Source organism: Blennius ocellaris, assembly GCF_963422515.1.
Source record: "Blennius ocellaris genome assembly, chromosome: 8".
Taxonomy (NCBI): domain Eukaryota; kingdom Metazoa; phylum Chordata; class Actinopteri; order Blenniiformes; family Blenniidae; genus Blennius; species Blennius ocellaris.
This window is the reverse complement of record NC_137657.1, coordinates 23899634-23916431: the sequence shown is the minus strand read 5'-3', so window position 1 is coordinate 23916431 and position 16798 is coordinate 23899634. Positions and strand designations below refer to the sequence as shown.

At 44.1% G+C, this 16798-nt stretch overlaps 1 protein-coding gene across 1 annotated transcript in view; it reads left to right on the top strand.

The window, feature by feature from the left end:
- The window catches only part of usp45 (ubiquitin specific peptidase 45), a 33748-nt gene extending 17945 nt beyond the window's left edge, over positions 1–15803 (top strand). The window contains exons 9-18 of the mRNA XM_080501376.1: positions 3843–3930; positions 6262–6343; positions 6762–6853; positions 7532–7588; positions 7844–7966; positions 8617–9283; positions 10968–11065; positions 11194–11280; positions 11449–11593; positions 13156–15803. Of these exons, the coding sequence (XP_080357502.1) occupies positions 3843–3930; positions 6262–6343; positions 6762–6853; positions 7532–7588; positions 7844–7966; positions 8617–9283; positions 10968–11065; positions 11194–11280; positions 11449–11593; positions 13156–13286 (1570 nt within the window). The 3' untranslated portion in view covers positions 13287–15803. The remainder of the gene's footprint in view (positions 1–3842; positions 3931–6261; positions 6344–6761; positions 6854–7531; positions 7589–7843; positions 7967–8616; positions 9284–10967; positions 11066–11193; positions 11281–11448; positions 11594–13155) is intronic.
- The last annotated feature ends 995 nt before the right edge of the window (positions 15804–16798 follow it).

The window sequence follows — 16798 nt, the reverse complement described above, 5'->3', positions numbered from 1 at the left end:
ATTTCAAGAGGAATCTTATTCAAAAGATACGCTGATTGTTGGACATTTTACTTGTGTGAATACAATATTTCTTGGTGGTTTCAGTTGTTACACACTTAGGTATTTTTATATTCCAATTGTCCTTACGTTCACATCCTGCGTGCGTGCGTGCGTGCGTGCGCGCATGATTCCAGTATTTTGTTCAGAAATAGCACCGGCTTTGCTATGCTTCTTTATCAGCCTCCGCACAGCAGTACTTCTACATTGAGCCAGGTCTAAAGCTTTGAGCTGAGAGGGCAGGGTCAAGAACCGCTCCCATTTACTGGGACTTTTTCTCTCTTTTATTTTTTTTCCCAATTGTAGTGACCTTAGCGATGACTGCGCTCTGTGAATGTGTCCTGCCATTCTCGCTTGCCACTGCAAGTTCTCTTTCTCTCAAAGAGGGTTGGGTGTGCCCTTGACCTCTGGGGATTAACAGCACTTTTCAATTTCCTTACGACTGTCTTTCCCAGCATGTTTGTGTTGTCAGACAGGTGAATAAGGCTTTCTGGCTCGAACTGGGGGCTCGTTTTGTGTGTTTACGTACACTGCTGGAGCCGTGTTGAGTGCGTGTGTGTGTGTGTGTGTGTGTGTACGTGCTCGTGTGTTCACATGGATTTGACCTCAACCAGCTGAGTACCCCCACAGCCTGCCTCCGTAAGCGCCTGCCAACAGGAAAGGGGGTCTGGTCTGTTCTCGGACCACTGCCAAACTATGCATATTGGATGGTCAGCACCACACTGTGTATCTGGTGCCAGGGAGGGTCTCAGCTTGTAACCAGTGGACTACAAAGCCAGTCGGAGGCGAGTCGGTATTCAGTGGCAAGACAGGGAAAATTCAACTTGCATTTAAATCTCCGGCTCTAATGCTGTTTTAACAGTCGTTTTACTATAAACTTTATATTCTTATACTTGAGCGGTCTTTCTCAATGCTCTATGTATGCATGCGTCCAATACATAGGCCGGACAAAAAGGCCACACACAAGCATTCATGTACACCAGCTTCTTTGAAGGACTGATTGAATTTTCAGCCCGAGCCGCTAGATACCTTCTTATGTTGCAAAATAAAAAAAAAAGAAAGGTACGCCATCTCCCCTCTCTATCTGTGCATGAATGTCCACATACCCCCCCCCTGTCTAACAAATATTTTTCATAAATAAGCCTTGTGAGCATCCTTTCATCCCCGAGAGTAGTATCACAGCACAAGAATAGTTTTCATCTAGTGCCGGCATCCAGGTCACACAAACACACGTACAGTAGACGCACATTAAGAAAAGAAACCGATATTGCCAGGGGCTTTAAACATAATCAAAATAATGGCATGTGCACATATTCAGAGCTGGGGACTCCAGTCCAGGGATTGGATGTTTGCAGCTATTCACTTTGTTGTACCTGTGAATGTAGGAAACCTGGAAATAAATTGATAATGCCTTTATGTTGAAAACAGGGAGAAACACACCCTGTACAATGGCCACATGTTGATTAAATCAAGTATGTTCTTTTGAATGAGACTCATTGCGAATCATCTCTTAAGGGTACTATTAAGTGGTTCATTGTTTGTGACTGAGACTTCAACTGAAGCTCGGAGATATGAACAAAGTTTTGATTCAGTTTGCTGGTAAATGATCCAAAAAAAAGCTCCACAGGAGGAAAAGCTAGGCAATCTGGCCTCCCTTACAGTATCAAAATATGTAGGATAAACAAAATATATTTTATGTCACACCAGGTTGAAAAAGATTGGAACATTGTTTAGAATGTACAAAAAAAATATTTGCAGTTTATATTAAGACAAATGACATGTTGCATACAGTTTGCATATTATTTCAGATAATTGAGTTACCATAGTTATGATTTAGTAGACAAAAAAATAATTATAATAAATATATAAATGTGTACAGTAAAAATCTTAGTGTCAATGCATAATTAATCCCATGTATTTTTAATATTTTATATGATATGTGTATCATCAGAGCTATTTGTGTGGGTTTTTTCTTTTAATTATTCTAGACTGCAATAATCATTAAGGGGGTGATTTAATTTATTTTTATTTTTATACGTTTAGAAAAGTATATGTTTCACCATATTATACATCATTGAGTCACATTTCTGTGTGTGTGTGTGTGTGTGTGTGTGTGTGTGTGTGTGTGTGTGTGTGTGGGGGGGGGGGGGGGGGGGGGTCTTGTGTGGCCTTGTGTCTGGTACTAACTCATCCGGCTGTTAATTGTGTTAGCACCGCAGCTGTTTGCGTCGTCCAGATTGAGAGCAGCGCTACAGGGCCCTTCTGCTTCTCTCCACTGGGATGAGCTTCCAGACCTTCTCATTCCCACTGATCCCAGCCACACTTTTTTTTTTTTTTTTTTTATCTTTCTCACTCTCTTTTTTTAACTCTTTTTTTTTTCATCTCACTTATCCCTTCCCTCTGTTTTGATTTGAAATTCTCTTCTTTCCCAGTTGACTGACACACACTTCTTACCAGAACAAGATGGCGACATTCCTGTGCTGGGCTGCTGTCTCAAGAGGAGGGCGAATAAATGACATATGTGCGTTTTTCGCCCTCCTGCCCATCCAGCCCCATGTGTCCACACATAAAGGTCACAGCAGACAGAGATGGAGTCTAATATGGGAAAGGGTGTGAGGGTGACTTTGGGCTTCTCCAGACCCACTGGTTAGGACCTGTGTTGGAGGCAGGTGGTTGGCCCTTTTCTCCTCCAGCCATGGACGGCCATTTTCATGCCACATGTCTGTTTTTGGTTGAGTCGATGGCTCATTTGAAGTATCTTCTATATCGAAGAAATGAAGCACTTGTAATGTGAAGTTCATGCTCAGCTGTCCTTGAAGTGGCTTGGAAGTCTGCTCGTGTTTGACCATGAGGTCTTTAAAGAGATGCAAATGTCCTCTGCACTTGTATCACAAGAGTTGACCCACCACCAACACTTCCATGACCTCCCATTCTCCAAATATTACCAGCATTTGTCTGATAACCTCGCCTACTCTCCAAACTAGAAATGTGGCCTCTCCTTGAGTGTTTTTACCTCTCGGACCAACCTGTCCTTCAGTCATGTGGCTGGCTCGGAACAACAGGTTGCAAACGGCTCCAGCCGCAACTGCCCAGCTGCCCCTGGCATCTGTCCGCACATCTGCCCCAGCGTGGGCCGCCAGGGGTCGTACCCAAGGAGAGTTTCCCCTCTAACAGCTCTGGCATTAATGTCCAAGGTGGAGGCCCAACCCTGTTTTGCCAACAGGACAATCCAGGAGTAAATTGAACTGTAACAGACTAAAGCTCCATCGGCAAAGTTATTGTCTGTGACTGAGCTCACGCAACGCATTTTGTTTGCTTTTCCTCATAAGATTCAAAGTACAAACATTTTTGGATCACCGGTAATGTATAGTGTTGCTTTCGGTCTCCAGCAAGTATGACGTTTGGAATCGCCTGGCTTCATCAGTGATGAAATGTATGAGTCATGGCACAATGGTAAACGGTGAATGGGCCACAAAGACACATTGTCAGGTTGGGTTTTACGGACACAAAACGGTGGGGGGGGGGGGGGAATACTAATGTCACAACCTTGACAGAGACAAATTGTAGTTTTCTTCTTTTGTAATGGTTCTCTATGGACTTGCTTTGTGTGCGGTGGTTTTCTTCTCCTTTAATAATGTGTTCGGTTTATTTCTTTGGAGAAATTACTGTCTATTTTAATGGTGAGTATCCTCCTTCCCTTCACTTTCTTTTCATGCCTTTCTGTCACGTGTTGGTCTTGACTTTTCATATGTGTGTTTTCTTTTTCTTTTCTTTTCTTTTTTATTTATGTGACTCCTCTCCCTTAGAGCTCCGCGGTTCAAGGGCTACCAACAGCAAGACAGTCAGGAGCTTCTCCACTACCTCCTGGACTCCATACGCGTGGAGGAGACTAAAGTGAGCTTCCATATGTTATGCACACACCTCTTTGACTAGTTAGATTCATTTACAAAGACCTTTTGTTGAATGTTTTTCTTTTGTGGTTTTAAAGTTCAGTGAAGTTTTCTATTTGCTGGACCGAAAGGTCTAAGGTCCAGACTTCAAATACACACAAAGCGGTCTCTGCATTTCTGGTGTTCTTGTCCATTTTCTTTCGAGATGTGCTCGAACTGAGATGCATCATATTCATAGTGTACATTACAGTATAATGCTCTCGCGTCTGAGTGAGACGACCCTCTGTCTCGCCCTTCTGTGTGGAGTTTGCATGTTCTTCTATTCCTCATGGGGTTCGTCTCCCACATCCGAAGACGTGCGCGATCAATTCATGGTTCTTGTTTTCGCGCTGTATTGCTCTGGTGAGTGAACTTCAGTGCAGTAGAACCCAGCGTCACTGATTCCACCTCAACTTTTCATCGTGAACAAAACACGTTTTGTTTTTTGTTTTTTTCACTGACGTGTTTTCAATCTCATCACTCCTTCAGTCGTGATTCGTACAACTTCATTTGGACTATAGCCCCTGTCTTTGTTCCTGGTTTTCCTGTTTAAATACCTTGTGATGCCATGTTGTTGGTGAGCAATGAACTCCACCCCCCACCCCCCCACCGCCGCCGCCTCCTTCCTTCCCGGTTCTTCACAGGGCAATTAGTAGACCCCACAGCAGCCCTTTTAAGGGCCGAGTCAGCCCCTTGGCCCCACCAGTGGATATGTAAACCCAAGGAGGAGAAGTTAGCGGGTGTGTTAGTGGTCAGCCCGGGGCCCAGGAGGGGACACAGGCTGGGCTCTGCGGCTCCCCATTCAAACCTGTGAACGCTGACAGTTGTGCCACTTAGGGGACTTGCAAGTGGCACGACCGGCATCATTGTGCGATCTTGGGAAACCCACAGCTGCTGAATGAGCTCCAGGGCCGTTCCATTGTGTATGAGGGTACCACACCCCCCCCCTCCTCTCCTCCCATACATGCACACAAACACACACGCACACACTCGTCAGCCTGTGTCCCAATCTAATCAAGGAGGTAAAGAGGGGGGGGGGCTGCTCTAATCTTTCTGTCTGAAAATCATTTATACAGAATATTCAGAGATACAGTGGCATTTTAGCTGTACTCTGTCCAGGATTTGTTCTCAGGTGAACACATGTTGTGCATCACAACAGTTGCTAACCTGTTCACTAAGACACAATTTGCAAAGAAACATGCCAAATTATTTTAACTAAAACTAGCACCGATCTATCCACTGTTTTTTATCTATATAAACAGTGTGGCTAATATACAAAAGATCTTGTGTGTATATGTCAGAGAGGAAGCAGCAGGTTTTTTTTTTTTTTTTATTTTCCTTGTGTGTCACCAACCTTTTAGAGGCCCTAAATGTTTGTGTTGATCGGCCATTAGTATCAGAGATCTGAATATGCTAATTTGGGCTCTGGTCAATTATCACCAATTAGCCGAGACAGTAGGTATTACTCTCTCAGGGCATGGACTGTCCTTCTTCGCCCCGTCTTCATTTTAGTTTCCACCCCTGCACCCTTTTACCAGCAGCTCTGATCACGCTGCCTGACACCCCCCCCCCCCCCTCTCTCCCTGTGGGCCATCCCATGTGGGACAGTGTACCCTGGTATTTTCAAGGGGACTAGGGAGAGGGGGTAGAGAGAGAGGAGGAAAACTGGGCTTGGGGGAGGGGGGGGGGGATGTCTGCTGGTAATTAATTAGTAGGGGAGCTGCAGCCCAGTTTGACTGAGTTTGGGGTGCAGACTGGCCATGCTGGGATTAACGGGGCTTTATGACCTAAATAGCCAGTCCAGTGCGTGGGTCCAGGGTCGGTAAAGGGGGGTTGGGGGGGTGACTGGTCTCGGCTCAGACATAGACCACGGCCAATTATCTATTGATTGGCTGTTTACTGTGGCTGTGCCTCTTCACAGCTCTTTCACCAACACAGTCACTGACCACGTCACCTTCGATTAAAGCTCCCCATGGTGAACACACACACACACACACACACACACACACACACACACACACACACACACACACACACACACACACACACAGAGTTAATGAATACATTTACATGTTAACATTTTTGGACATGCACAATAATTATTTTACACTAATGATGCTTAAAATGGGTGTACCTGTCAAACTGAGCTGCAGGCTAGATTGTGATATCTCTATAATGGGCGCATGAGAGAGTTCTCTCAAGACACCACAATGAATTGCAAGTATACAATTCATATAATTAACGTGCATTCATTATTATCGCTGTAACGCTGAGCTGTGCTGTTCTGTGTTGGCAGAGGGTCAAAGCAGGCATTCTGAAGGCATTCAATAATCCCACGGAGAAGACGGCAGACGAGGAGACCAAACGCCAAGTCAAAGGTACGCGCGAAGGCTGCGCTGCATTGATAAGCAAGATCAATAGTCCCATCTAGTGGTGGTTTGAGGGGATGCCGCTCAGTTGGCAGTCAGAGACATGTGATGCAGGAGAGAGGAGTTGGTGTGCTCTTTGTTTAATGACTTTAATCTAATAAACTGACATTTTATTTCCTTTTTTTTTTTTTTTTTTTATTTCATACCTCATAAAAAGACAGGTTTTCTTATAATTGCAACACTATTTCCAACAAAAATGCTCGCCAATGCTATTTCTACTCTTAGAGATTTTATTAATACAATTTCACAGCTTTTTTCATCTATAAGGTACAAATCAACTTGTATCTTGAAAGCGCTTATTTTCTGTACTTTTAGATCACTTCATCAATGATTGCTCTCATAACGCGAACTGTCTGTATCTCTTCAGCTTATGGAAAGGAAGGGGTGAAGATGAACTTTGTTGATCGCATCTTCGTGGGCGAGCTGACCAACACAATCATGTGTGAAGAGTGCGAGCACGTAAGTGGACGTGGGAGAAGGAAGTCACAATCTCTGAGTCATCAGCACTGGACCAGGCAGGCATCAAGAGGAAACTTTGTTGGGCTTTCCAGAAAAGACTAATTTAATACATGCATAACGGATTTCAAATTAGTTTTGAAATCCTTCTCACTTTTTATTGTTCCAGCTTATTGCGTTGAACTGGAGAGCAGAATTAGAATGCCACACTGTCTCCGGCAGCACACTGTTTTTCATTGCAGTCCGAAAATGCGTAATCATTTGTTTCTGACCCGAAGTCAAGGTTTTCCTTTCGCGGCTGTGACAGCCAGGGAACATTTCTGATTGATATTCTGAACAAAAGGATGCTCTTCTGCTGATAACATAAGCCAAAGAAAGCTGTAGAAAAAACAAAAAGCACTTCAAGGACCAGCTCAAACACCAACTGTTTACAGGAGGCATTTACAGTAAAAATGTGGACACTCGGTTTGTGGTTAACAAAGCAGATGCCACACTGCAAGCTGGAGAAAATCCTTGAAGTAAGAAAGCACCAGGTGTGGAGCAGCAAGGAATAAAAAGAGCGGAGCAGACGGCTCCTCTTAGAATTGCTGAAAATCTGCAGCAGAACCGAACATACTTTTGAATATTACCCAAGAGGTGAAGATGCATATTGTAACACTGACCTGTATGTGGTTCTTTCAGATCTCCACTGTAAAGGAAGCCTTCATCGACATCTCTTTGCCCATTATAGAAGAGAGGGTGAGCAGCTACAAAATAAATCATTGTGAAGTAGAAGGACCTCTGCCAATCATACATTCTTCATCGTGTGTATAATTGCCTACTGCAGCCACTCTATAAGCCCGTATAGATTCCGCACCTATACGGATGTTGCCAAAATGATGAACAGGGCAAGCCGACTTCCAATTGTGATTTGTGTTTGCGCCAGATGGAAGTTGTAGAGCTTTTGTGAGTCCACCAATAATGCTTTGTTTTGTTTGTTTTTTCCATTTTCAGACTTCAAAGCCTTCCAACCCTGCTCGGCTCGGGAAGGGCGGCCGGGAGCAGGACGCTCACAACGAGCAGGCTCTTTCTGCATCGCACGCGGTCAACAGAAATACCAGGAAGCTGAGCGGGCAGGTGAGAGCGCACGGAAAGATCATCACTGTGCCGTAGGTCTGCAGCTTGTGATGGCTCTCTTGATTTGTGGATATTTATACTGAAAATGTCATTTTCTCTCTGTGGTTTTGGTGAAACTGCAAAGCCTTGGTCACATGCAGCCAGTTGACTTGATTAGCATTCTCAAAGAAAAAAAACCAACCTGTGTGTTTTCATTGTTGGAACAATGCTATCAAATAGATTATTGGGTAATGTTTAAATCAAACATATAATTTATATTTTAATGGAGAAATAATCATCAAATCGGTAATCTTATTCATATTAAGGTTTATCAATGGAAATATGAAGCTACGGACATGTTTTGGCATCTGGCACACTAAATGAAAGTATGTGCCACATTCCACATGACAAATTGTTTACTACATTGCAGTTAAACCTCTTTTCTAGTGACACATTCCACACATCTTTTTACTTTCAATGCTGTTGTACAAGTTTTTACTAGTTCGAAAAGTATCTGCTCCTGTGGTGCTTTGAAATGATGGAGGCAGGGCTTCTAAACTCTATCTTTCCATTGAAACATTTCTCGAAGTGTCATTCCTCCTGGATCGCAGTGCTGAATTAGATAAACACAAAATAAAAAACAACTGTTGAAAATGTGATTTTTGCCACAGAAGCAGCCGAGCAGGAGGTCTTCCAGTTCTGTGGAGGAGAAAGGAGCAGGTTGCGGTGCGGAGCGGCCAGACGAGGAGGCGGTGGCCGGCGGCTCGGCTCGCGGCGTCTCGGTGTGCAAGATGGCGGCCGCCGGCAGCCTGTCGGACGGCAGCGAGAGAGACTCGGCCGCGCAGGACAGCAGCAACGACGCAGACAGCGAGGCCTCCGAGAGCGAGTGGGCCCCGCGCACCCCCTCCTCCAGCCACGGCCACGGGCACACGTCGACCCCGTCCTCCACCGCCACCCTCACCCCGTCCCCGACGCCCGCCTCCGCCTCCTCGCCCTCCCCGTCCTCCTCCGCCAGGCAAGGCGGCGCCGTCGAGCAGCTGGTGACGGCGGTGTACAAGGTCAACCTGGGCTTCACTTCAGGGGACTGCTCGCCCTCCTCGCACTGTTCCCCCGAGGAGCAGGGAGACGCGCCAGCCAGAGATAACCTCCACCATCAGCACCACCAGGGAGCGTTCCAGGCGCTGTCGCACAGCTACACACCCTGCTCCAAAGAGTGCTCCATCCAGTCCTGCCTGCACCAGTTCACCTCCGTGGAGCTGCTGATGGGCAACAACAAGCTGCTCTGCGAGAGCTGCACCGAGCGGCGGCAGAAGCAGCTGCGCAAGGGCGGCTCCGCAGGTAAATCAAGATTCAACAATTACACCTGGTTAGGTTTTTATATCCCATGAGGCAAATCAAACATTACTCTGCATCTGAAATCAGGCCAGCAAACTCTTTAAACTCCAGAAGAATGTTTAACCCCCCCCCCCCAGATACTTAACCCTAAACCTCCTGGGTGAATGCAATGTGAGAGTGAGTGGTTGGTGGTCGGAGGGGCCGATGGCGCAGATGGCAGCTGTGGCTACATACGGAGCTGACCACCATCGAGTATGGAGTGAATGAATATTGCAATGTGAAGCATCTTTTGAGTGTACAGATAAGTGCTATATAAAACCTGTGCATTCTTATAATTTTTCTCTTTCCCAAAACTGCCTCGACTAACAAAAGGTAGCTCATTGAAAACTGCTGCTCTCCATTTTGTGTGTGGTTTTAAATAGGAGAAGGGGCTTTTATTGGGCCTGGGTCTAACAAGAATTTATGTCGCCGTATCTGTTCATCCCTCCAACTGCACAGTAGTGCGTCCACAAAGTACTTGCAGCGCTTCATTCTTTTTCTTCATATTTTATTGCGTGGCAACCTTGTCTCGGAATAAAATAAAACTGAAAAACCACATGTTCATAGGTATTCACAGCTTTTGTCATGACATTTCGGCACCTTCGTTGGCACACGGCGTCTATTCAAGGTCCCACAGTTGATGGTTCATGTCAGAGCACAAACAAAAGCATGAAGTCAAAGAATTTTCTCTCTAAACTCCTCAGACAAAACTGTGTCAACCTTTTTTTTCCCATTGTCATTGTTAGATATTTTGTGGAAAAACATTTAACCCATTTTGGAATAAGCCTTTTCCATCCATGTAAACATCCATTTACCCATTCATCTTCCTTCCTTCCTTCCTCTAACCATAATAGTGGGGAAAATAGAGGCATTTTAACACGTGAGCATTCATCTTTATACAGAATGGAACATCCAGTTCAATGTCACTCATCATTTTGGTTTATACTACAGGTTTACGTTTAGGAATCAAATGCTCTGCCCGTGACACCAGCATGTTGTTGTCTACCTTTTATTCCATCATTTGGTGGATAACTTCCTCCATTCTCCAATTCAATGTTTTATACAGACCTGCAAGGCTAAACGACACAGCATCGTGTTTAAAAGGGGCTGCAGTTGTTTTCTAAACAGAGAATGATGTGTAACATTACAAAAATAAAAAAATAAAAAATGTTTCATTCTCTGTGAGATTGATAGTTGTCAGTTTGGGTTAGTTTTGTCCTTCATGCATTGCTTGTAGGAAGCTTGAATTCCTCTCGGTTACAATAGATTCCATCGAATGGCTGCGGATGATGGCATGAAAACATCCATAGAAAACTCCTCAGTCCAGTCTGAATGTGTGCTCACAATGTTCCTCACACTCGTGCGGCCGCCAGCGTGCTTCCACGCACAGCCTACCATCTCAGTCCTTGACTCGGGCGGCTCGCCCTGCACAGTTCGTCAGTCGCAGTATGCGTTTTGCACACATCAGATGGAAGATCTATGGGTGTCAGAGTGAGGAGCCAACAATTTTTTTTTTCGCGGCTTAAAGTTTTCTCCACCACCAGTCTGCCGTCTGTTGACAGAGAAAAGTTGTGTTTGTGACAAAGCATAGTTCATGTTCTGTCAGGTTCACCTGACACTTCTCTGTGTTTTTGTGTTGTTTCTACAGAGAAGAGGGTGGAAAAGATTTATACCAGTGCCAGGAAGCAAATGCTGATTTCTCTGCTGCCTCCTGTCATCACGTTGCATCTCAAACGCTTCCACCAGGTTAAAAAAACAAACAAACCCAAACTTTTGCTTCAGCAGTAATCAACCCTGCATACATCTTTATTGATGAGTGACTTGTGATTTGCGATCTAAAGACTGAATTGTTCTCATGTTTTTGCTAATGTCAGGCTGGAATGAACCTCCGAAAGGTGAACCGCCATGTTGATTTCCCGGTCATCTTGGATCTGGCGCCGTTCTGTTCTGCATCCTGCAAGGTATCACGAGATCACTCACACCAGAAATACACACGAAAAAACCTCCAGAAACATTTGCCAGCCAAGTTGATGGGACTTTGGTGAAAAACATTAAACGGGGGTGGATTTTTTTCTGAAATGTCCAAGTTTGTCTTATTTCTCTTTTGTTTTTCATCCCGTTTTGTCCAGAACCTGGCCACGGGTGAACGTGTCCTCTACAGTCTGTACGGGATCGTTGAACACAGCGGTTCCATGCGTGGCGGACACTACACAGCCTACGTGAAAGTTCGCGTCCCCCAGAGAAAATCAGAACCGCACCACAAGAACCAGCCAGGTCGGAGTTCATCGGTTTTCCTTAAACATCTTTCATTTGCTTTTATATGTGACATTCGGTGTTTGTGGAGCCTTGAAGATTCCCGACACAAGGCACAGTGTGAATGAACATCTTTGCATTCTTTTTGCGTCTTGCCGTTCTCTTTTTTTTCTTCTAAAGCAGCCAATAAGCTGTAGGTTATAGTCGTCCTTGCTGCTACCATACAAATATAAGACCCACACACTGAATCATTTGTATGTTATGTAGCAGTGTGACTCGCAATTACATTAGATTAAAGGGTTGACCCTCCTCATTTTATCTGTCTGAGGAAGCGCATGTTACCTTGTCATATAGGCTGAATTGCAGCATTGATTTTATGTATACGCTGCCCTGCTGTTTTTCTCCAAATACAGGAAACAAGCTTTTGAAATATGCTCCAAATATAGACTGTTGAGTCTGTAGGCCAGAAAATCCTGTTAGACCTAAATGCAACCTAACCAATTTATTTAAGTTACACCATTTTATGAATAACTCGGGTCCAGTGGTGATCAGCAATTTAGAGAAGAAATCTCCTGCACCCAGAAGTTGGCTGGTTTGAGTGCTGCTGTTGACGGGGGGGGGGGGGGGGGGGTTTAAGCATTTTTTTACGCTTTATTTGAAATAAAAACGTCGTTTCAAAGTTCAGTTGTCCTAATTATATCCTAAGCTTTAAAAAAAATAGGAAGATATTTCATTTTATGAACAATTACAATATTGTAAAATACAGTTTTCTGACTTTCTTGGGGGGGGGGATAATACAAAAACTATTTCAGTTTTGATATCATCGATCTAACATATATGAATGTGTCACTGTTTAAAACTGAATTTAGATGGGGGTTTTTTTTCAGATTTATGTGCATGTAAATAAAACGCAACTTCAATAGATTGTAGCAGGAAGCAGTTGAACGAGTTCTGCTTCTTTCTTTTTTTTAAAATTTCATTTCATTTCATTTCCCCCTTTTTTTTTCTTTTTTTTTACAACAGGAAAAAAAATGTGTATAAACGATGGGTTGAAAAGTAAGATGGTCATTCAACCTAATACATGTTGGGAACAAGAAAGATAATGACATAAAAACAGTATGAATTGAGCCACATCTCTTTCTACATCTGAAGTAAAATCCATGGTTGTCCGTTGTCCCATCCCACCCTTTGGTGAAATAAATATAAATGAAAAAAAAAACAGAATTAGATGGGAAAACTAAAACTTAAATAGTTAAGTTAGAGAAAACATAAAAGAAAACAATGGAAGGAGACATAGGAAAAAATAGACAGGGGCATCGAGTTAGTTTCTGAGTGAACAGTAATGGTGTTTTATAAAGGGTTGCCACAGTGCAGTACGGGGGAAAGTTCCATCTCAAGCACTGTAGCAAGGGTGTCAAAAACCTGCTGCCAGATGCCAGGGAGCTTTGGACAGGACAGGACCGGAACATGTGTGTATGACTGTTTGCATCTAGTCCAACTGTCACTGGTGTCTGCGTACATTTTTGCCAGTCGAGCATTTGTGTAGTGCACTCTTTAATTATCATTGTGTGTCTTGTTTTTAGGTGCAAAGGACGGCGGCGGCAGCTGCCAGGGCCAGTGGGTGTACATCAGCGACACCACCGTTCAGACCGTACCAGAGTCCAGGGTACTCAACTCTCAGGCATACCTGCTCTTCTACGAGGAAATGCTCTAATGTGACCAGGGATTTTTTTTCCCTCCACGTCGGTACTTTGCTCTGTTTTAATTTTTTCGCGGAAGCTTCTTCCTCTTGCTGCGTCCGTGAGTCGGCCGAGGCAAGTAAAGGGAAGCGCTGAAATTCACACTTTGCCAATTCATCTTACTTAAATTCGAACTTCAGAAAGAATCTTAGAAATATGAATTATAAACAGATTTGAAGTTTTCTGTTTATAGTTCTGGCTTCTGTTTTGAACATCCTACCCTTTAAGAAGAGGTCAGGAGAGACGAGTGTTATTGCAGTGGTCCGTGTCGTCCACGGTCGGTCGCAGGACTGACGTGTGAGCTGCACGAGGGAGTTTGGCACAACTGGAAACGAGCAGATTTATTGCATGTTAAGCTGCACTCAGCAACGACTTGATGTCAATCGTGTGTGTGTGTGTGTGTGTGTGTGTGCGTGTGTGTGCATGCGCGCCTTCGTGCACGCGTCGTATGAGTGAGAGACAGGCGAATGTAGTTTAAAGGTGCTATGTGTAACTTTTTCACATCTGTAAGTGGCTGCTGCTTCAAATCTGGGCCTGCCGCGTGAAGTCAGCTAAAGTCCACTAACTTGGATTTCATAGGCCATGTTACTGTACACAACAAATCATGTTCTAATAAGGAGAGGCCTGCAAAAAAAAAAAAAAAAAAAATCCATGTATGCACACAAATGTCTTTTTTGTTTTTAGGTGTCTTTACATTTTAAAGTGCTAGATTACTGGGACTTGTACAAAGACAACATGTCTCTGATATCCTGACACTGAACCACATTAATGTTTTATTGAAAACTAGTAGCGTTTCTGAATAATAGAAGAAATTCTAAATAGTCAATTTCTTAATATGGAAAAACGAATTCCTCAAGCAGATGATTCTCAAATAAAACAAACTCGGATGCAATGAAAAAAAGCTCCTTCCTCACATAATTAAATTCAAAATTGAAATTTTAATATACCTTTTTAGGATTATCAGAGTTCATACATTCAGGTGCCCCCCCCCCCCCTATATTCTAACAGCAGGACACAAACATCACAAGATATTTTATTAAATGTTCATTGTTATGCTTGAACATTTTAAACATGGAACTCTACTATGATATTGAAATGTTTTGAGAGGTTGGTATCAATTCAGCATCAATGACTCACAAAGTGGAAGCCAACAGACTGTGAACACTTTAAACCAAATGAACAATAGTCGGTTTAAAGAGAGGATAGACAAACACTTATGCTGACTTCCTGCAATATCCTTTTCCCACACTGTAATTCTGCTGTAAGTAAAACTGTTATTTATCACAGCGCCGTCGTTGACGATTTCATATATCAACGACTTTAAAGAGACGCAGTCATGTTTAGGAAAAAGTGTTATCAGATATTTATTTATAGTTGTAGTCTTGATACAACTCTGTGAGACTCGGATGAGAAAAGGTCTCAGATTCAGTGACAATGTGACTTCACAATGTTGCTGTGTTGCACTAAAAGGATGCAATCTGTCGAGAAGAGTTTCCTCTGAGCCTCGGCTCTCAACCCGCTCTGATAATCCTCCTCAGCCGTCACAGTCCCGGTTGAAAGCGCTGCACATGGCACCTTTAGGGAGGGGCACCACACTTATTTTACAGCCTACGTGGATCGGATAGTTTTTTTGTGTTGTTTTTTTTTTTTCCCCCCCTCACACCAGAATGTATCGGTGTCCGACTGTCGGCGAGCCGCGTTTAGCCAAAGACGAGTCCGAGCAGAGTTTACGTCATTCAGTTTCTTTAACGGGGGTCTTCTCTCGAGGTCAGCCGCCGAGTTCTCCTGTGTCGCAGCACAAACAAGCGTATTTGATGTTGATCGATTCAACAGAAGCACCTTCTTTGCCTTTAGTGTGTTTTACCATGGAAACATCCCATTGAGCTGTTTGATGACAAGTCAGCGGGCTTGTTTCTTCTTCTTCTTCTATTCTGCCATCGGTGAGGTGGATTCAAAGAGTAGTTTTTATTTGAATGGTTTTGAGCCTGAACATTTTTTTTTTTTCTTTTTCGTACGTGGGTCAATGTTATGGTGAATGTATAGCCTCATCCTTAAATGTACATCTACATCTAATGAGCGTTTCATCTTTTTGTACGACCACATTCTGGGTGAAACACTGTACACGTTCTGTTGGACATTCAAGATTCAAGAGGTTTATTGTTTTTCTTTTGAAAACGAGACAAATTCAGTGCCTCTGCTTCAGAAATGTGTGCATGGTGAGAAGAAGACGTATGCAGAGTCAAATGTGAAGAGGATTATTTATGTACAGTATAACTTACTGTAATCAAAAACAGTAGTGAGTATTTGTACTTGTACATACTAGACACAATACAAAGTCATGGTGCTTCTGGCGTTGCAGGGGTTGCTTTTTTCTTCTTCAGAACTGTTTTTTTTTTTGGTTTTTGTTCCAGAAAAGTGACATTTAAACTGAGATAACTGCAATTTGGAATGAGTCCAAAACATATTGTAACAAAAATAAATCTAATTTATAAACCGTAAAACTTAGCGACTGTTCTTTTTTTTCCCCCCCCCATGATCTCTCCATGAGAGGACAGGTCATGCTGAATTTTTTGTTTTTTTCTTTCCTTTCCCTGTTGCGTTGCCGATGTCGCGCAGCTTCTCCCGTGTAAGCGAGATGCCGTCAAGCATCCCTCTCGGCTGTCACCGCCGATCCCGCCCTGCCACGCTCGGGCCCCTCTCTGCCCGTTATCGGGCCTGACGGGTGTCGAGGCAGGACTGCTTCAGAACATGTCGCGAGCTGGTGAAGAGGAGGTGGGTGTGGAATCTGGGAAAAGGGCAACGTCCAGAAACATCGCCTCACACGTCCCTGCCGCCGCCACACGCCGTGACACCCCGGTCACGCCGCCGCAGCATTTTAAAACAGGTTGTCAGGCCGCCACCAACAAAGAGGGCAAATCTTTTCTGAAATGCATTTTCTTTATTTTTAAAGTGGAAACGAGGTTGGGGGTGAATGTGTGTGTGTGTGTGTGTGTGTGTGTGTGGGGGGGGGGGGGGGGGTCTTGGCTGGAGGACATGCTGCAACAGCATTCAATGTGATTTAATCTCACTTAATGAAAGGCGCCCTTCCCCCTCATATGGGTGACAGCTGCAAGAAACTAATAGGGTGCTGCTGAAGTGCTCTTCTACCAGCAGCCGAGGTTACGTTTTTTGTTTTTTTTTTACCCCGACTCTCACCATGCGAGCTGCTATCAGCCTCACCTCCGTCCTCGCCGCGCGCACACGCCCCGATAAAACGCAGCGTTTTCTCGCCCAAACGTCCACACGCCGACGCTGCTCGTGCCTCGGGGCCCCCGGCTTCACACTGCATTCGCATCACAACGCCAAGGTTATCGCATGGAAGCACCACACCTGCGTCCGATTGTTAGCGCACGGATGTGTTGTAAATATATTTCAGGCATAATTTTTTTGGGAGAAAATAGTGGCACCTGGCAATGAGTTGTAGAACAGATACACGGCCGGGACGTCA